The 21,476-nt window shown below is 45.5% G+C and overlaps 1 protein-coding gene across 4 annotated transcripts in view; it reads right to left on the bottom strand.

Moving 5' to 3' along the window:
* The window catches only part of RAB44 (RAB44, member RAS oncogene family), a 36,212-nt gene that overhangs the window by 11,423 nt on the left and 3,313 nt on the right, over window positions 1–21,476 (bottom strand). For 2 of the 4 annotated variants that reach the window (XM_035698023.2, XM_035698024.2), the window contains exons 2-8: window positions 21,051–21,268; window positions 7,436–7,547; window positions 6,251–6,425; window positions 3,680–3,826; window positions 3,167–3,257; window positions 2,736–2,831; window positions 347–561 (exon numbers count right to left, since the gene is read on the bottom strand). In XM_035698023.2, coding sequence (XP_035553916.2) covers window positions 347–561; window positions 2,736–2,831; window positions 3,167–3,257; window positions 3,680–3,826; window positions 6,251–6,425; window positions 7,436–7,547; window positions 21,051–21,257 — 1,043 coding nt within the window. In that variant the 5' untranslated portion in view covers window positions 21,258–21,268. Of the gene's footprint in view, window positions 1–346; window positions 562–2,735; window positions 2,832–3,166; window positions 3,258–3,679; window positions 3,827–6,250; window positions 6,426–7,435; window positions 7,548–7,796; window positions 8,529–21,050; window positions 21,269–21,476 lie in introns of those variants that run through there. The other 2 variants (XM_025418596.3, XM_035698025.2) reach the window with 2 other exon arrangements.

The raw sequence follows: 21,476 nt of genomic DNA, 5'->3' as shown, positions 1-21,476 counted from the left end.
TCTCTCAGGGCCTATATGAAGCCTCACCTTCTCCAGGAAGTCTTCCCTGACCATTCTGGCCCATCCCACTCCTCTGAGCTCTAACAGGTAGAGTGAGTGGCTTTCTGGGATCCATTACTATACTAGCAGTGTGTGTGTGTGTATCCAAGTTGTGTGAACTTGGGCACATGACTTTCCCTTCTTGGTGCCTTAGTTTCCCTGTCTGAGAAATGGGCAGGAGAATGTGGCCTTGCAGGATTGTCGTGAGGTTTAAGAAGGGAAACTCTGCATGTGTTCTGGGTGCTGAACCAGGGCTTCAGAGAACCCAGAGCTTCCCTCCCTACCTTTAGGAAGCCCTGGTACCCACCTTAGCCCACGGATGGCAGCTACTTGCCTTGGTTCCTCCTCCATCTGCCAGGACACGCGGCCCCTGGCGGCGTTCAGATGCCCCCTGGTCACCTGCAGCTGCCCCTGCACCTCCTCCAGCCGCCCAGCCAGGTCATGCTCGGTCTCCCGCAGCTGCTGGTTCTCAGAGCAGGCCTCCTGGTGTGTGCTGCTGAGGCGGTGGAGCTGGGCCTCCAGCTGCGGGAGGTGGAGGGTGAGGAGGAGAGAAGCCCCGGGGCCCTCCAGGGCGACAAGCAGCCTCCCAAAGCCACTGTGGAGCACAGACTCCAGGCTCCTGGAGACCCAGCTTAAACAAAGGGTTGAGGGTTGGTGGGGGCGGGGCGTGGTTACCCCTTGTTGGCCTGATTAGCTCCGTGACCTCCCGTCCAGGAGAGACACTTGAAATGCTGGGCAGGGAGGACAGAGGGACTGTGTAAGAAACACAAACGGCCAGCACCACAAGGACCCGAAACGTAGATTGGATCACACTCTCCTCTGCTCAGAGCTCCGCAATGGTTGCTTGTCTCTGAACCCCAAGTGGTCCACAGGGAGCTCCTGAGCCACAGCAAGTCACATACTCAGAGATGGGGGGCTGCTTGAGCACTCAGAAGAGAAAGTGAAGCCTTCACAGTGGCATCCAGTGCCTGCACAGTCCCTCCCGCCCTGTGAGGTCTCTGCCCTCCTCTCCCACTCCTCTCCCCTCCCCCTGTCTGCTCCAGCACACCGGTCTCCTTGCTGCTCCCTGGATATTCATGGCACGCACCTACCTCAGGGCCTTTGAACTCACTATTCTCACCGCCTGGACTGCCCTTCCCCAGGTATCACACGGCTCATGCCTCATCTCCTTCAGGCCTTTACTCCAATGCCATCAACTCAGGGAGGCCTTCCTGGACCCTCTTGTCAAAACCCTTCTACTCTCCTTCCTTGCTTCCCTTCATTCTCCTTAGCACTTTCACTCTCCAGCCTCCAGGATGTTATAGATTTTATTTGCTTATTTTGCTTATCATCCATCTTCCTTTTTTTTTTTTTTTTCATCCATCTTCCTGACTAAGGCTATCACTCTGTGGGCAGGGGGTTGTGTCTATCATGTTCCTCAGGACCCTAGAGCAGTGCCAGGCACTAGTAGGCATGCCGTAAGAATTGTCAGGTGAAGGAATGAATGACTTCAGAGGAGAGGCTTCACATCTACGGGGGACAGGACAAACTGGCCCCATTTTGGAAAGTCCAAACTCTTCCCTTGGCTGAAGGGGCCTGCCTCAATTTCTAAGGAGCAGCTGCTGCAGAGGCATCTGGAAATCAGCCCATGTTGGGAAGGTGAGACCAGATAACAGAGCCAGGCGAGGCGACAGTGGAAAATGCTCTGGGAACCTCGCCCAGCGCTGAAGGAAAGGTGGTTGTCCTGGTTCCATCAGAAGGTGATTTTACTAAGGTCAGTGGTCTGGGAGTTGAGAAAGGAAGAGATGGTGGGGGGAGCAGGATCTCAGACCCAAACACCTAGCTGCGATGCCAACTGGAAGTGACTATGGGCTACGAGATCTGGGGTGTCAGGGTAGCAGGGAGCTAGGTCAGATTCAGAGTCAGTAACAATTGTGATGTGAAAAGCACCTCCTGTGTGCCAGGAACCATGCTAGGCCCTCAGATATGGTATCTTTAGTCATCCCAGCAGCCCTCTAGGGCAAGAGTTCTGATCTCCATTTTTCTGATTTGGAAACCAAGGCTCAGAGAGGTTACAAACCTACCCCAGGTGACTCAGCTGTCAGCGGACATAAGAGTTGAATGCCACCCTATCACTCAGCCTCTCTAACACTGTGACCTCATGTTAGCCCAGTGACTTTCTGTTTCAGAGTGCTTTCCTATTTATCACCTCATTTGACACAACTGGCCTAGGAGATGCAGTAGATGTGGTTAGTCCCATTTTATAGATGGAGAAACTCAGGCCAAAGTTATTGCTTCAGGGGATCGATCCCTGGGTGGCTCAGCGGTTTGGCACCTGCCTTCGGCCCAGGGTGTGGTCCTGGAGTCCTGGGATCCAGTCCCGCGTTGGGCTCCCTGCATGGAGCCTGCTTCTCCCTCTGCCTGTGTCTCTGCCTGCCCCCACCCCCCCACCCTGTGTCTCTCATGAATAAATAAATAAAATCTTTAAAAAAAAAAAAAAAAGCAACAAAGTCATTGCCTCAGATTTGCCTGGCTCCTAATGGGAACAGCAGGGATTTGAACCTGGACCTTTCCAGTGGCCCCTCTGCACTACCTGACCTCATCTCGGCAAAGGGAGCCACTCTCTGGCCTAGCCACCCCCTTGAAGTCTGAGAAGCGGGGTGTCAGAATGTGTGACTCCTCAGAATCTGGGCTCCCGGGGAGGCGCTGGCACTCACCTCCCTCTGGCCGTCCGTGAGCCGTTGACATTCACGCTCCTTGGCCTCCAGGGCCTCCTGCATCTGGGAGCTGAAGGCCAGGCCGCGGGAGTCGCTCTGGGAGCAGACAGGTCTCAGCCCCCGCGGCCTGCTGACGCCCAGCCCTCCCCACACTCCACCCGCACCCGCACCCGCACCCGGCCGGGGTACGGGGACGCCTCTCACGACCACTTCTCTGGCTCCGGCCGAGATTGTGGCAACAAGATTGAGGCGAGGAGAGTGAGACCTGGTGGGCAGGGCCGGGAGGGCCGGGCGAGGCCCAGCACTCCCAGCACATCTCCCTGAGGATGCGGGGGTGAGAGGAGCTGCCCCCCCCCCCCCCCCCCCCCCCCCCGCACTGGCCAGCATCAGCCCGGAGGAGCCCAGGATGGGGCGCTGCCAGGGGAGGTCACCTCAGCCTGCAGCTGCCGCTGCTCCCGGCGGATCTGCTGCTCCATCTCCTCATAGAGCTGCTGGACCTCCCGATGGTGGTCGGAGTGCCGCCTGGAAGGGGTGCGAGGGGGAGCCGGGCAGCCCGTGAGCACCCGGGGACCCTGCTGCGGGCAGGGCCGCTCTGGGCCTGGGTGTGGAGTCCATCTCGCTGCTCGCCTCGCTCCGCCAGTGATCACTGACCCCTGTCACCCTGAGGACAGTCATCCCGACAATGGCCCCTGACCCGTACACCCTTGACATTGGTCACCTTGATCCCGACACGCCGACTCCTGTAACCATCATCAAGATACTGGTTCCCCGGCCCTGTCACATGGTCCCACTCGCCCCATCACTCTGCCCCACTTCCTGCTGTCACCATATCCCACCCCTAAGCCCAGAGCTGAGGGAATTCAATTCCCGTTTAGCTAAAATGTAAAGAGCACATACTCTGTGCCAGACACCAGGTGGGTGAGGCCCCCCCGAGCCCCACTCACTTCCTCAGCGTCAGCTCCAGGACCTCTTTGTCAGCCCGGGCCTCCTGCAGGCGGCTGGTCATCCTGGCCAGAAAGCCCTCCAGGTTGCCTGCCAGCTGGGGCTCCTCCTGCCTCAGCTTCCCCCACAGCTCCCAGATCTCTGCCTGCCTGGGGAAGAGGGGACAGCCAGAGAGGAGATATGACGTGGAGCCAGTAAGCAGAGGGCCCATTTCTCCATTTTATTGTATTGTATTGTATTTTTTATTTTCACTTTTTAAAAGATTTTATTTATTTACTCATGAGAGACAGAGAAAGAGAGAGAGGCAGAGGGAGAAGCCGGCACCCCATGGAGCAGGGAGCCCAATGCGGGGCTTGATCTCAGGATTTTGGGACCATGACCCAAGCTGAAAGCAGGCGCTTAACCCACTGAGCCCCCCAGGCACCCCCCACTTCTCTATTTTGATGGCAACATTCGAAGAAACTTGGGCACCTGGGCCACAAAAATCGGTTCATACCCTGCAAGGTACAATTCGAGTTACTACCTCCTCCAGGAACCCTTCCCAGATGTGCCCTCTCCTTCTTGAACCCCCACGGTACTTTGTGGCTCATTGATTTGGCAATGGGGCAGGGGAGGAGCTGGGAGCCTGATGGCCCCAGGCTGCCATCTGTCTTCCCTCTTCTCTCACCCTGTAGCTGTGTGACCTTTGGCAACTCCCTTGCCCTCTCTGGGCTTATTTGTACAAAGGGGAGCCTGATACCTGCCCAGTAGGGTCACCGGAGAATGAGCCGTGCCCAGTGAAAGTGCCAGCTTGGGGCCAGGCACATGGCTGGCACTCAATTAATGCTGCTTTCCCAAGGATTTTTTAAAAATATTTTATTTATTTATTAATGAGAGACAGAGAGAGAGAGGCAGAGACACAGGCAGAGGGAGAAGCAGGCTCCATGCAGGGAACCCGATGTGGGACTTGATCCCGGGACTCCAGGATCATGCCCTGGGCCCAAGGCAGGTGCCAAACCGCTGAGCCACCCAGGGATCCCCCCTAAGGATTTAATTAAGTTACGAAGATAGATGCCAGAGGGCTGGGCCCAGGCCAAGCTGCCAAGTAGGTAAATGGCTCCCCATCCACCACACCTGCCCTGCCTGCCTGTACCCTGAGTCCCACCCTCTGAGAGCTTGTCCTTGCAGAGCCCCATGAGGCAGGTAAACAGGCAGGGTGATTCCCCTGATGGTTCTAAGAGACCCAGGAGGACCTGGGAGGTGTGAGAGGGGTATTTACAGGCAGAAGTCCCCCTTCTCTGAGCATGAGTGAACCCCGTAAGCCCAGAGCCTGAGACAGTCTGGAGGAAATGCCCTCCCCATCTCCAAACCTGCCCAACCCAGGGCATCACTGTACATGAATCACTCCATTGAGGGGACCCTCTTTTCTTTTCTTTTCTTTTCTTTTCTTTTCTTTTCTTTTCTTTTCTTTTCTTTTCTTTTCTTTTCTTTCTTTTTTTTTAATTTTTTAAAAATTTTTATTTATTTATGATAGTCACACAGAGAGAGAGAGAGAGGGGCAGAGACACAGGCAGAGGGAGAAGCAGGCTCCATGCCGGGAGCCCGACGTGGGATTCGATCCCGGGTCTCCAGGATCGCGCCCTGGGCCAAAGGCAGGCGCCAAACCGCTGTGCCACCCAGGGATCCCTCTTTCTTTTCTTTCTTTTCTTTTTCTTTTCTTTTCTTTCTTTTCCTTTCTTTTTTTCTTTCTTTTCTTTTCTTTTTTTTTTTTTTGATTTATTTATTTATGATAGACATAGAGAGCGGAGAGAGAGGCAGAGACACAGGCAGAGGGAAAAGCAGGCTCCATGCTGGGATGGGACTCGATCCCGGGACTCCAGGATCGCGCCCTGGGCCAAAGGCAGGCGCTAAAACCGCTAAGCCACCCAGGGATCCTCGGGACCCTCTTTTCTAGTTAAGAAAGGCCCCCTCAGGGACATCTGGGTGGCTCAGTGGTTGAGCATCTGCCTTTGGTTCAGGCCATGATCCTGGGGTCCTGGTATCAAGTCCCACAGCAGGCTCCCTGCTTATTCCTCTGCCTATGTCTCCGCCTCTCTCTGTGTGTCACTTATGAATAAATAAATAAATAATCTTAAAAAAAAAGGGCCCCCTCAGGTAGTCATGTTTTTTTTTGTTTTGTTTTGTTTTTTGTTTTTTGTTTTTTTTAGGTAGTCATGTTTTTAAGATTGTGACTACACCTGGGAGGTTGATACCCCAGGCCGCTAATCCTGGGGAGCAATCACATAGGGCAGGATGGAGAGGGAGCGGAGGAGGGGGCGTGGGAGGGACTCCCCAAGAACAGACATTCTCCACGGGTGGGCTTCATTTCATCCCACAACTGTCCTTACACTCACACTGCAGCTGGAGAACAGATGTCAAAGGTTAGGCTACCGGCCCATGGTCACACAGCTAACCCAAGTGGCCAAACCCAGATTTGCACCCCGCTCTACTTGGTGGCCTCCCACCTGTGCCCAGGCCAGTCCTGCCCCGCACTGATGGGCAGTGCCTGCCCCTGCCTCCTACCCCCACCCCTCCACACTCAGTGCTGGCCTTACTCTGGGAGGACGTCACCTGCCCCCAGCTGCTGGATAAAGGCAAAGAACGCCTCCTTCTCCTCATGGTCAGCCTCCTCCAGTGCCAGGAAACTGGCAGCTGCAGGTTCTCTCTTGGAAGACAGTGGCCTCTTCCTGTGGAGCCTGTGGGTGCCCAGGCTGGAGCTGAAGATGTTCTCTGTGGGACAGAGGGGACAAAAGGCAGCAGAGTGGAGTTGGGTCCACTGATCTCCCATCTTGTCCTGTTCCGGCCCTTGGGGAAGTAATTCTCTCTGTGTGATCACATTTATACAGGGCCACGTTCATACATTCGCCCTGTCATCCATGGGAATCTGTTCAAGGTAGACATTCTGACCATTTTATGACCTGTAAATGCAGATTCCTGGCCTTCTTCCTCCTTGTCCCCCAAACTTGCAGAGACTCATCAGACCTGAGAACTCTGAACGGCTTTGCAGGCATTTAAGCCTGAGCTGTGCTCTGCAGGGTCTCGGCAAGGACATTACACCTTCCATTGCTCTGGCGGGAAAGTTTACCCGCATCGAGATCAGTGGGAGTATTGTGCTCTGCTGACCTTGGCCTTTTTAGGTCCTTTTGGGCCTGTCCTGAGAAGCAAGCATTGGAGTAGCCCTGCCCAAAGGGGGACAAAGAAAGCCTGGGAAGCTCCCAACTGCTAAATATCACCCTCTGTTGCTCCCTGGGGCCAGGAATTCCCAAAGCCAGAATGTGACCTTCCTCAGGCAGAAACAAAGCCTGTGGTCTCAAGACTGGGGATTGCTTAACCTCTTGCTCAAGGGAACCTTTTGCTGGGGAGAAGACAAGTGAGGCATCAGAAAGTAAGCAAGCCTGGAGGCCTCCCTGGAGGAGGAGGATGCTAAGAGGAGCACCTCCATCCCCAGCCAAAGAACTGCTCTTGCTGATAGGAAAGGAAGTGAGCAGGTCTCCTGGGCTAGAGCCTTAAGGCCTAGCCCTGTCTTAAACCAACTGCTTGCCCACATGGACTTAGTATCCTCATCTCCAGAGTAATTCATATCATCATCCATGCCATGAACTGCTCTCGGGGTGCTGTGGAGGTTCCCTGTTGCCTTTTATGTTGCCTTTTATGTCAGCCTAGCCTCCCTGTACTGGGCACACTGCATGGGATGCCTGGCTATGCAGCAAGTCACTAGAGTTCTCCCAGGACAGACATACTGAGCCCAGAGCTGAATTCTTCCAGAGAGAGGCGTCCCTTCTGCTCCACATCCACCCAGTCAAAGATCATCTCCAGCTCCTCTTCGCTGCCCACGAAGCTGAACTTGGCCACCTGCAAGGAAGAGGTAAGTTGGCGCTCTTCGCCCTGGGGAAGACTCTGGGCTATCCTCAAAAAAAAGAGAAATGTTTGTCTTTAGCGACCCCCATCCCTTCCCTCCCCATCTTTGGAGTCCCAGACCCAAGCTGATCCAGGGCCTACCTTGGAGGCTCCAGGACCCCACTCAAGACAGCCCTCTCGGCAGAGCCTTCAACTCCCTACACATCTTTTCCCTTCCTCCATCTGACATCAATAAAAACTTACCCCTTCTGAGTCTCATCCCTAAGGACGGTGGCTAATCCTCCCCAGGACGTGTTTATCGAGATCCAAAAAAGTTATCTGGAATTTGAAAATAAGTCCCAAAGGTGGACAGCACACTCTTTCAGCATTCCACAAGGGCAGAGGCCACCCAAGCATCTTCTGGACTGTAAGAATGTACTTCATTTCATCTCCTGGGACAGACTGGAGATCTCAGATGACCTCAAAGATTTATGACCTGTTGTACATTAACCAGCTTTGAAAAATCTAACTCAGCAATCTCGTTCTAACACTTCTTTGTTATCCAGCTTTTTAAATGCTCTGTCAACTACTCATGGCATCTCTCATTAACTAATGAGCTAAATAAAACCTTTAAGAGGGATTTATTTTCTTTTTGCCCAAGGGTCATGATTTTACCTTTTTGGAACTCGTACTGTAAGAGTTTTGGAGGTTCCATGGAGATGCCCCCGTAAACTCACTTGTCAGAACCAAGAATGTGTGGTGCTGGAGATGTGCCCCTCATAGGCTTTGAGAAACTCAAACATTTCCTCCCTTGGCTCTTGGACAGAATCCCATGTGTGACAGAACTTTAGGTTTGCTGTTTCTCTTGCTATTGTGGTTTGTCTTTTTTTTCTTGCTGATTCTGTGTTTTCATTTTTGGTGATAGCAATGATGGGGAATTCAGCTCTATGGACTGGCCATTGGCGATCCCTGTGGGATGCATGATGGAGACAGAGTATCTGTTGGTTGAGAGGCAACAGAAAATCTGATTTGCTGATCTTTGTTGTTGGTGGTGGTTTTTCTACGTATGCTCCAAATTGAAGCATTTTGTACCTGCTAGGAAGGAGACCAGCTCTTTGAGTTCTGGACTGTTTAGTTTTGTGTGTCTGTTTACTTTTGATCTGTGCCCTGGAGTTGTACGTATGAAGCCCCTGGGTCTCTGTATCTGGGTGTCTACATGGCTGTAATTCAGAAAGACCTTTAGCTCTTCTGTGAGTGTGAAATAGTTTTCTACATCTGGAGGGTATTAATGACTTAGAGTACTATGTGTCTTACAGGGTTTCTGTGTTGATTGGTTTGTAGAAACAAATAAGCACTAATATAAATCTAATGTTCTCCGAAATCATGAATAAAGAGACTGAATTTCTAGTGCTTTAAATGTGCTAAACTTTATTTATTTAAAGATTTTGGGGATCCCTGGGTGGCGCAGCGGTTTAGCGCCTGCCTTTGGCCCAGGACATGATCCTGGAGTCCCGGGATCGAGTCCCACGTTGGGCTCCCGCATGGAGCCTGGAGCCTGCTTCTCCCTCCTCCCGTGTCTCTGCCTCTCTCTCTCTCTCTCTCTCTCTCTCTATGTCTATCATAAATAAATAAAATAAATAAATATTTTTTAAAAAAATTTTATTAACAAAGAGAGAGAGAGAGAGCACGAGCAGGGGGAAGGGCAGAGGGAGAAGCAGACTCCTTGCTGAGTGCAGAGCCCAACAACAAGGGGCTCAATCCCAGAACCCTGAGATCATGACCTGGGCCAAAGGCAGACGCTTAACCGACTGAGCCACCCAGGAACCCCTAAATGTGCTAGACTTAAAAAAAAAAATCCCTCTTACAAGAAATTGCTAGCTCAGAAAGCTTTTAAGGAGCCAGGTTAACGTAATTAATGTAAATCTTTGGGTAAATTAGACTGGTTTAGTAATTTTGTTTATAAAATGCAAATAATGGCTATCAGTGTTTGCTTTATATTAAGTATAATACAATTAAACATTCTACTTTTTATAAGATCTAGATTTGTTTTATGTGAAGAAACTAGTTAATATTAATTTCTTATACTTCTGATTTTGTCTTACTGACCAAATAAGTCAACATTATCCTTACATAATGTTTAAATTTTTTAATAATTTTTAAAAATTTATTTATTTATGATAGTCACACAGAGAGAGAGAGAGAGAGAGAGGCAGAGACATAGGCAGAGGGAGAAGCAGGCTCCATGCACCGGGAGCCCGACGTGGGACTCGATCCCGGGTCTCCAGGATTGCGCCCTGGGCCAAAGGCAGGCGCTAAACCGCTGTGCCACCCAGGGATCCCTTACATAATGTTTAAGATAAGAAAAATGTAAAAAAAAAAAAAAAAAAGTAAATTTGTGTTCAACTAAGTTGACTCATTACACAGTCCCAAAATCCTTAGGTAACTTCAAAAATGTGAATTAATAATAATTAATAAATAATTTTTGGCTACGGGGATAGTTTCTGAGAAAAACTGAAATATTGATTGCTAAGCATAATTTTAAGTTTATGTCCTTTTACTTTTTATTTTTACATGCAAGAGGGCAGCTATAACTTTGGGTTATGTTAATGAGTGAATTCATTTTTGCCACTTTACTTTTTTTTTAAGATTTATTTCTTTATTTGAGAGAGAGAGAAAGAGCAGGTGGGGGTGGGGGCAGAGGGAGAGAAAGAATCCCAAGCAGACTCCTCACTGAACACAGAGCCTGACCTGGGGCTCAATTTCACAACCCTGAGATCATGACCAGAGTCCAATGCTTAACCTTCTGAGCCACTCATGTGCCCCCATTCTTGCCACTTTAAATAGTTGTGCAAGGCCAAGCAGAAACTCAAGACTCAAGTAGATATTTTTACACCCAAGTTCATAGCAGTGCTATTCACAATAGCCACAGGATGGAAGCAACTCAAATATCCACTGAGGGATGAACAGAAAGACAAAATGTGGTCTATGCATACAGTGGAATATTGGTCAGCCTTAAAAGGGAAGGAAATTCTGACACCTGCTATGGCATGAATGAGCATTAGGGACATCATGCTGAGTGAAAGAGGTGGGTCACAAAAGACAAATACTATATTTTCTCACTTATATGAGGGACCTAGAGTGGTCAAATTCATAGAAAGGAGAGTGGGGGATTCCAAGGGATGAAGAGAAAGGAGAATGGGAATGGAACTCTGGGACACAGTTTCAGTTGGGGAAGGTCTGGAAATGGGTGGTGGTGATGGTTGCACCAATTGTGAAATGCACCCAATGCCACTGCACTCTAAACATAAAAATGCTTAAAGTAGCAGATTTCATGTTATGTATATTTTTTTACAATTTTCTGAAGATTTTTTAATTATTTGTTTGAGAGAGAGAGAGAACAGGAACAGGGGGAGGGGCAGAGGGAGAAGGAAAAGCAGACTCCCTGCTGAGCAGGGATCCCGATGCAGGGCTTGATGCAGGGCTGGATGCAGGGCTCGATGCAGGGCTTGATCCTAGGACCCTGGGATCATGACCAGAGCGAAGGCAGACGCTTAACCAACTGAGCCACCCAGGCCCCCCTTTCATGACAAATTTTTAAAAACTTGTGCAAGAGATATGTGTGACTGTAAAATGTGTCGTGTCTGTTTGTGAACTTTGCTAAATCTACTAAAATGCTTAAATAACACAGATAGTGCTCCATTATTTGCATCCCAGCTCTTTCTGTGAAATAGAAGTTAGTTATTTTGGTTAAAAGTTATAATCACTACGGATGTTTGAGCCTCTACTAGGACCAACGGTGGCAGAGATACAGCTGTGTCTGCAAGGAAAACAGGATACGTTTTGATTTTCTAAGGAATAAGGGAGTGGTTTTGTCTTAAGTGTCTGATTGTTTCAGAACATGAAAAGAGATGAAAATACAAACGTGAAGAATTTGCTGAAAGGGAATTTTAGTTGCCTTGATTTATAATAAATAAGCTATGAAATGTGTTTTTGCCAAGTGACAAATTTGTCTCTGTTTTGATGGGTTTAAAATAAATAAGTTTTAAAAATTGTTATATGTTATATGCCACATGTTATATTAATGCAAAAACTAGAATTCAGCTCTATCTCCATTAAAATGATGAACTGGTTGTAGAGCTCTTAGCAGGAGTTAAAAAGTAGCTACTATTTATCTTCTGTGTAAATTGTCAAGATAAATTATTCCATATGTCAACAGAATAAACTTCTCTGTTTTGACTTGATCATATTTTCATTTATAAAACATCTAAGGCATCTCTTTTATGAAAGAGCTAAGTATCCTTGTAGTCATATTACCTTCTTCTATGTTTATTTCAAAATATTTTATTTTATTGTCACTTTGATTAAATAGGTAACGAAGTACTATTTCTCAGGCTCCTATGATCCTATCTTAATCCAGTGGCCAAAATCTTCTCCGATAGTTCTTCTGACTTTGCCCTCCCAATATAAGATCCTAAATTTAGGGGAAAAAATTTTAGGATATTGTTCTCTGTCTTTATTAAATACTTCACCACTATCATAAGAGCAGGATAGGCAAGAAATAACAAGCGTTGGCAAGAATGTAGAGAAAAGGGAACCCTCGTGCACTGTTGGTGAGAATGTAAATTGATGCAGTCCCTGTGGAAAACAGTATGGTGGTTGCTAAAAAAAATTCAAAATAAAACTACCCTAGGATCCAGCAATCCTACTTCTAGCTATTTACCTGAAGATAGCACAAAGCAGTAATATGAAAAGATGTCTGTACTCCCACATTCATTGCAGCATTAGTTACAATAGCTAAGGCAAAAACAACCTAAATGCTCATGGATGGAAGAACAAATAAATACATGGGATATATATACAATGGAACATTATTCAGCCATATAAAAGAATGAAATCTTGCAATTTGCAACAACAGGGATGGAACTTGAGGGGCACTATGCTAAATGAATTATGTCAGACAGAAAAAGATAAATACTGAATGAGTTCACTTATATGTGGAATCTAAAACCAACCAACTAACCAACAGACCTAAAAACTGAGCTCATGAATACAGAGAACAGATTGGTGGTTGCCTGAGGCAGGGGTTGCAGGAGGAAGGGTCAAAGAAAGTACAACTTCCAGTTATAAAATGAATAAATCATGGGGATATAATATTGTCACATCATGGTGACAATAGTTAATCATACTGAACTGCATCTTTGAAAGTAGCTAGGAGAGTAGATCTTGAAAGTTCTCATCACAAGAAAAAAAATGTTGTAACTGTATGGTGATGGCTGTTAACTAGACTTATTGTGGTGATCATTTTGTAACATATATAGATATCAAATCATCACATTATATACCTGAAACTAATATAATGTCAGTTATGACTCAATTTAAAAATACCTGAAAAAATAATTTTCAAAAATCATAAAGAAATTCTTGCTTCAAATCCTTGATACTGAAATATTTCTAATGTCCTTTTGGACAATACGAATAACTTATGAAGTATTTTTAAAGTTCATTAAGGTGGGATCCCTGGGTGGCTCAGTGGTTTAGCGCCTGCCTTTGGCCGGGGCGTGATCCTGGAGTTCTGGGATCGAGTGCCGCATGGGGCTCCCTGCATGGAGCCTGCTTCTCCCTCTGCCTGTGTTTCTGTGTGTGTGTGTCTCTCTCTCTCTGTGTCTATCATAAATAAATAAATAAAATCTTAAAAAAAATAAAGTTCATTAAGGTTAATTAATACAAATAAACAGTTATGTTTAACACTTGCTCCTAAAAGATAGTGAGCTGATTATATCAATAAAGAGAAATCTTAACAATATCTGTTTCATGTAGATGAAAATAAAAACTGAGGGTTTAACCTGTAAAAAAAAAAATCTGATATTACATATGGCTTGGGTTAGGAGGATGGAGGTTAAACTTTTGAAAAAGTATCCATGTGTATGATATATATATCATATATATATGATTTATATATATATATATATATTTCATATATATATATATGAAAACAGAGCTTTTCCCCTAAGGTCAGGAACACAGCAGAAATGTCCACTTTCACCCCTGTTGTTCAACATAGTATTGGAAGTCCTAGCCTCAGCAATCAGACAACAAAAAGAAACAAAAGGCATCTGGATGGGTAAAGAAGAAGTCAAACTGGGATCCCTGGGTGGCGCAGCAGTTTGGCGCCTGCCTTTGGCCCAGGGCACGATCCTTGAGATCAGGGATCGAATCCCACGTCAGGCTCCCGGTGCATGGAGCCTGCTTCTCCCTCTGCCTGTGTCTCTGCCTCTCTCTCTCTCACTGTGTGCCTATCATGAATAAATAAAAATTAAAACAAAAAAAGAAGAAGAAGTCAAACTCTCATTCTGTGTAGATGACGTGATACTTTATATGGAATACCCAAAAGACTCCACCCCAAAATTTCTAGAACTCATACGGGAATTCAGCAAAGTGGCAGGATATAAAATCAATGTACAGAAATCAGTTGCATTCCTATACATTAACAATGAGACCAAAGAAAGAGAAATTAAGGAGTCGATTCCATTTATATTTGCACCCCAAACTATAAGATATCTAGGAATAAACTTCACCAAAGAGGTAAGGGATCTATACTCAGAAAACTAGAGAACACTCATGAAAGAAACTGAGGAAGACACAAAGAAAGGGAAAAATGTTCCATGCTTATAGATTGGAAAAATAAATATTGTTAAAATGTCTATGCTACCTAGAGCAATTTATACATTCAATGCAATCTCTATCAAAATACCATCAATTTGGGCAGCCCAGGTGGCGCAGCGGTTTAGCCCCGTCTGCAGCCCAGGGTAACCCCCAGGATCAAGTCCCACGTCCGGCTCCCTGCATGGAGCCTGCTTCTCTCTCTGCCTGTGTTGTGTCTCTGCCTCTCTCTCCTCTCTGTGTATTCTCATGAATAAATAAATAAAATCTTTAAAAAAATACCATCAACTTTTTTCTTAGAGTTGGAACAAATAATCCTAAAACTTGAATGGAACCAGTAAAGACCCCGAATAGCCAAAGGAATGTTGAAAAAAAAAAAAGAAAGAAAGAAAAGGAATGTTGAAAAAGAAAACTCAAACTGGTGGCATCACAATTCCAGGCTTCAAGCTCTATTACAAAGCTGTAATCATCAAGACAGCATGGTATTGGCACAAAACAGACACATAGATCAATGGAACAGAATAGAGAACCTAGAAATGGACCCTCAACTCTGTGGTCAACCAGTCTTCAACAAAGCAGGAAAGAATATCCAATGGAAAAAAGACAGTCTTTTCAACAAATGGTGTTGGGAAAATTGGACAACCACATGCAGGAGAGTGAAACTGGACCATTTCCTTACATCAAACACAAAAATAGACTCAAAATGGATGAAAGACATTGATGTGAGACAAGAATCCATCAAAATCCTAGAGGACAACACAGGTAGCAACCTTTTGGGGCATCGGCCACAGCAGCTTCTTACTAGACACATCTCCAAAGGCAAGGGAAACAAAGGCAAAAATGAACTACTGGGACTTCATCAAGATAAAAAGCTTTTGCACAACAAAGGAAACAGTCGACAAAACCAAAAGACAACTGATAGAACGGGAGAAGATGTTTGCAAAGGACATATCAGATAAAGGATAGTATCCAGAATCTATACAGAACTTATCAAAACTCAACACCCAAAGAACAAATAATCCAATCAAGAAATGAACAGAAGACACAAATAGATATTTCTCTAAAGAAGACGTACAAATAGCCAACAGACATGAGAAAATGCTCAATATCACTTGGCATCAGGGAAATACAAATCAAAACCGCAGTGAGATACCACCTCACACCAGGAACAATGGCTAAAATGAACAAGTCAGGAAATGACAGATGTTGTCAATGATGCGGAGAAAGGGGAGCCCTCTTACATTCCCTCCTTGGTGGGAACACAAGCTGGTGTAGCCTCTCTATGAGGTCCCCCACAAAGTTGAAAATAGAAGCTACCCTACCACTCAGCAATTGCACTACTGGGTATTTACCCCGAAGATACAAATGTAGTGACCTGAAGGGGCACCTGCACCCCAATGTTTATAGCAGCAATGCCCACAATAGCCAAACTATGGAAAGAGCCCAGATGTCCATTGACAGACAGATGAATGGATAAAGAAGATGTGGTATATATATATGTATACAGTGGGATACTACTCAGCCATCAAAACACCCCAAGTCTTGCCATTTGCAATGATACAGATGGAACCAGAGGATATTACGCTGAGCAAAATAAGTCAATCAGAGAAAGACAATTATATGATCTCACTCATATGTAGAATCAAAGAAACAAAACAGAGGATCATAAGGGAAGAGAGGAAAAAATAAAAGACAAAATCAGAGAGGGAGACAAACCATAAGGGACTCATTGTTTTTTTGGTGGGGGACTCTTAATCATAGGAAACAAAATGAGGGTCTCTGGAGGAGAAGGGGGTGGTGGAATGGGGTAGCTGGGTAACAGGCATTAAGGAGGGCATGTGATGGGATGAGCACTGGGTATTATATGAGACTGATGAATCACTGGTCTCTACCTCTGAAACCAATAATGCTTTATATGTTAATGAAATGAATTTAAATAAAATTTAAAAATAAAAATAAAATGTATATGTATATATATGGTTTGGGTTGAAAAAAAAGAACATCATGGGAAGAACCATCAAATCAGAAGAGATGTTCAGGCTTTCCTAGGCTAAGTTTATGTAGGTAGAATGCAATTCATATAAAGACTTCAGAAATTGCATGCTTTATAGGAAGGCCCTGGAGATTTCTCAGTGCCTTTGCCGATCTTTGATAAGTGCTTATCTTCAGAGGAAACACTGATCAAACCCTACAAAATAGTTACGTGCTGTATCCCAACAGAGAATTTTAGCATCTTCCACTCTGATATTAATAGTTACTGTAATAAGTAACCACAGATTTTCAGTCTCATTACCAAAAATGTTTCTGTTTTCCTACCCTGGCCTGAAACCTCAGTTAAAAGCCATGAGCCACAAAGTACAGACCCGAAGCCTCATGGAAAAGGATTGTACCAGGTTCTCTGAACTACTGATGCTTCACATGGATACAAAGATTCTGAGCTGACATTAGCGAGCCAAGCTGGCAGCCTGATAATTTCTAAGACTCTTGAGTCCAGAAGCAGCCAGCTCACTCAAGATCCAGCAGATCAGGAATTAATGATGTAGAACTGAATGAATGGTTCAAGGGAATGGAGGTGTGGTTATTTGTTGGGAATATAGTTGGTATTATTTTTTATTCTATCTTTATGGATTTATGAGGAAGATTTTTGTCTTCTTGAGCCATGTCTAACTTTCAGTTTAGTAGATTGCAGCTTCTGTAAACTGAAATTAAACTTTCCTTTTTAAGATTTTATTTATTTATTTATTTATTTATTTATTTATTTATTTATTTATTTCTCTCTGTGTCATGAGAGACACAGAGAGAAAGGCAGAGACACAGGCAGAGGGAGAAGCAGGCTCCCTGTGGGGATCCTGGTGCAGGACTCGATCCCAGGACTCTGGGATCACGACCTGGGCCAAAGGCAGACACTCAACCACAGAGCCACCCAGGTGCCCCCAAAATTAAACATTTTAAATATTATTTGAATCTCATTGACCCCCCTCCTGATTCAGAAACTGATACTTTTACTGAACCTCCTTACTTTCCATGGCAATATAGTTATTTACATGGATTCAATAAGAATTTGTCCTCCTTTTTTGCTGGGATGTAGTTGGATGAATCAATTGTGTAATGAGCGTGTCATGTTGGGGGCACATGGGTGACTCAGTCAGTTAAGCATCTGCCTTCGGCTCAGGTCAGGGTCCTGGGATTGAGCCCCACATTGGGCTCTCTGCTCTGTGGGGAGTCTGCTTCTCCCTCTGCCTGCTATTACTCATGGCTGTGTTGTGTCTCTCTGTGTCTGTCAAATAAACAAATTAAATCTTTTTTTTAAGAAATCTTTTTTTTTTAAGATTTTATTTATTTACTCATGAAAGACGCAGGGAGAGAGAGAGAGAGAGAGAGAAAGAGGCAGAGACACAGGCAGAGGAAGAAACAGGCCCCACGCAGGGAGCCCGACATGGGATTCGATCCGGGGTCTCCAGGATCATGCCCTGGGCTGAGGTAGCACTAAACTGCTGAGCCACCGGGGCTGCCCAACAAATTAAATCTTAAAAAAAAAAAAAAAAGATTGTCATGTTGGAGACTAATTCTCAATCATATGTGACAAGTCTACTGTAAGGAACAGCCATGGAATCATATTTGCAAAATCCTCCCAGCAACCTGGCCTGGAACCAGTTGATAAGGAAAGCCACTTCTGGGCTGGAGAGGGACCTTAGAAAAATTGGGAATTTCAAGAAAGGAAACTCCTTGCACTTATAGGGGCTGCGGGTGACAGCTGGTAAAAAAAGTCCTGGGTTTAGTTTCCTGGCCTGAGCATAGAAATTGGGTGGCCAGCTTGACCCAGGCTGCGCCAGACATTCCCAGTTTTGACACTGGAAGTCCCACATCCCAGGCATCCTTCCAGCCCCTGGCAAACTGGGACAGAGATTCACTCTAGGTAGAAGAGCAAATAAGAGGTTTTAAATCTCAGGTTCTGTGTGAAAACATCTGGACAGAAGCGAAAATGGCTTAATATTTTCAAAGTGTATATTTGCAGAGCAAACCCATGCCCATGTGTCATTAATACCCTGGCTGCATGGATGGGAATAGGTGGCAACCTAATGAGAGTTTTTTTTATATTGGGAATAGACTTGGGAGATTATTTATCATCACAGAAAATTATCTGAATAACTGGAAACTTGGAAACCAGGCCAAAAGGTAGAGAACACGTCCCTTCAAGCATTGTCTAGACTAGAGGAATGTACTCAGTCCATCTCATTGTTTATCTTTAATTAAAAAGTCCCAGACTTGCTGCAGTTACTTGTTAACTTGCAGATTTTTGCCCGGGAGAGATGAAAATAATTTTTGTCTTGTAGAACAACTAACCCCAAAGATTTACAGCCTGTTGGACATCAGCCATTTTAAAAATTGAACTCAGCAATCTTATCCTAACACTCTCCTGTCAAATTGCCTTTAAATACTGTATACTGGCTTCTCATGTGCTTTTGAGCCAATCATAACATCTTAGTGGTTCCTTCATTAATTAGTAATAATAATTAACTAGATAAGAACTTTGATGAGTGCTGTTTTTTATTTGCTTGATTTTTTAAAAGATTTTATTTATTTAGGGATCCCTGGGTGGTACAGCGGTTTAGCGCCTGCCTTTGGCCCAGGGCGCGATCCTGGAGACCCGGGATCGAATCCCACGTCGGGCTCCCAGTGCATGGAGCCTGCTTCTCCCTCTGCCTATGTCTCTGCCTCTCTCTCTCTCTCTGTGTGACTATCATAAATAAATAAAAATTTTAAAAAAAGATTTTATTTATTTATTCATGACAGAGAGAGAGAGAGAGAGAAACTGACTTATTTGAGGGAGTTGGTAAAGGCTACCCTGAGAAAGTTTTTCTTTCTTTCTTTCTTTCTTTCTTTCTTTCTTTCTTTCTTTCTTTCTTTCTTTCTTTCTTTCTTTCTTTCTTTCTTCTTTCTTTCTTTCTTTCTTTCTTCTTTCTCTTTCTTTCTTTCTCTTTCTTTCCTTCTTTCTTTCTCTTTCTTTCTTTCTTTCTTTCTTTCTTTCTTTCTTTCTTTCTTTCTTTCTTTCTTTCTTTCAGTAATCTCTATGCCCAACGTTGGACTTGAACTCATGACCCCTGAGATCAAGAGTCACATGCTCTACTGACTGAGCCAGTCAAGCGCCCCTGAAAATTCAATTTCAGTATCAGCCGTTTGCATGTACTTTGTTATGGCCCTGAGGATAGAACACAGGCAAAGTCAGTTTTGACAGGGGCAGGAAAAGGTCTGGAGCATGGAAAAGTATCCAGAGGAGACAGTAGGCCCAGTGAGATTCCAGCAAGCCACATAGGCCGCTCTGCAGAGAATGAGGAAAAACCAAATATCAGTCAACATTGGTCTAGGCCAGAGCCTAAGACTCCTTCCTGGGTGGGACACACAACCATGGCCAATCTCATGTGTCACTGACATTTATAGTCATTGACATGGTTTGTAGGACTCTGCTCCCCGGGATAAACTTCTCTGCTCAATGGGCCTAAAATTATGTCACTTGCAAGTTCCTTCTTTGGTGTGAGGTCCTTTCCTTTGTTAAGTGCAAATCTTTCTGAAAGATGGGAATGCATAATGCCTGATCATCCATTTACATATTAATATAAACAAATTCCTCACCTTTTCTGAGCACAAATTTTATCATATTTATTTATTTGCTTCAGAAAATACATGTGCTTGTCAACTAGCACAGAGAACATTTCTTTGCATACAAACCATGCTTTTTGCCCACTGATCTTTGTATTTTGTTTAACTAATTAATTAATTAATTGGAGTTTTTTAGGGAGGGGAAGAGAGTGGGGGAGCAGAGAGAGAGAGGGAGAGAGAGACTTATGCAGGCTGCATGGTCAGCACAGAGCCTGACATGGAACTCGATCTCATGACCAAGAGATCATGACCTGAGCTGAAAGCAAGAGTTGGAGGCTTAACCAACTGAGCCACCCAGGCACCCCTAATTAATTAATTTTTAATTGAAGTATAGTTGGCACATAATGTTACATTAGTTCCAGATGTACAACATATGATTGGACAAGGCTATATATTACACTGTGTTTGGCACAAGTGTAGCCACCACCATACAGCACTATTACAATACCCTTGACTATATTCGTCATGCTGTACCTTTCATCCCCGTGACTCATTCATTCCATAGCCAGAAGTCTGTATCCCCCTCTTCCCTTCACCCATTTCACCTGTCCTTCCACTTGCCTCCCCTCTGGCAACCACCAGTTTGTTCTCTGCATTTATGGGTCTGTTTCTGCTTTTTGTTTGTTCATTTGTTTTGTTTTTTGATTCTCCATCTAAGTGAAATCATAGAGTATTGTCTTTCTCTGTCTGACTTATTTCGTGTAGCATGATACCCTCTAGGTCCATCCATGTTGTTACAAATAAGAAGATCTCATTCTTTTTGTGGCTGAGTAATATTCCAGTGTGGTGGTGTGTGTGTGTGTGTGTGTGTGTGTGTGTGTGTGTGTGTGACTTCTTCCTTATTCATTCATTTATCAAGGGACACTAGGCTGCTTCCATATCTTGGCTACTATAAGTAACGAACATAGGGATGCAGATATCTTTTTGAATTAGTATTTTATTTGGGTAAATACCCAATAGAGAAATTATTGGATTGTATGCTATTTCTATTTCAAAATTTTTGAGAAACTTCTATACCATCTGCCACTGTGGCTGCACCAATTCACATTCCCACCAACAGTGCATGAGAGTTCCTCTTTGAAAGCAAATTTTAGATGAGAGAAAGGGGAAAGAGCAGGCCTGCCCTGCTTTCCTGGGATAGGAAGTCTCAGGAGGCTACAGAAAAGGGATTCAGAGGGTGAGCTAGGGATGTGGACTCACCGCCAGGTCCTCGCGGGTGACAAAGCCCCTCTCCTTGGCACCACAGTCCTGAAAGAAACGCTGCAGCTCCACGGCCACCTCTGAGGACAAGGGCTCTGGCTCTGAAGCCATGGGGGCATCCTGGCCATCAGCTGGTTCTCGCATCTGCCGCCGGCGGCTGGAGCCCAGCTTGCGGCCTTTTCGGGGCACTCTCTGTCCACTCTCCATGCTGCTTTGGCCTGGGGACCGAAGAATGGAGAGGTGGCATCAGGCTGCTGAGCAGTCACTGTGCTGAAAACCCTCCCACGGCTCTTGGAGAAAACACACCACAGCTGATGAAGCTAACTGGACCCCAGCTGGCTTCTCCAACCTTGGGAGCCTCCCCCACCTCCTGGCTTCCAGCATGAGGCCTTTGCCCTTTCTGTTCCTTCTGCTTGGAATGCTTTT

This window comes from Canis lupus, chromosome 12 (genome assembly GCF_003254725.2).
Source record: "Canis lupus dingo isolate Sandy chromosome 12, ASM325472v2, whole genome shotgun sequence".
Taxonomy (NCBI): Eukaryota; Metazoa; Chordata; class Mammalia; order Carnivora; family Canidae; genus Canis; species Canis lupus.
Note: the sequence above shows the minus strand (reverse complement) of the source record. Positions and strands in the feature narration are given on the sequence as shown.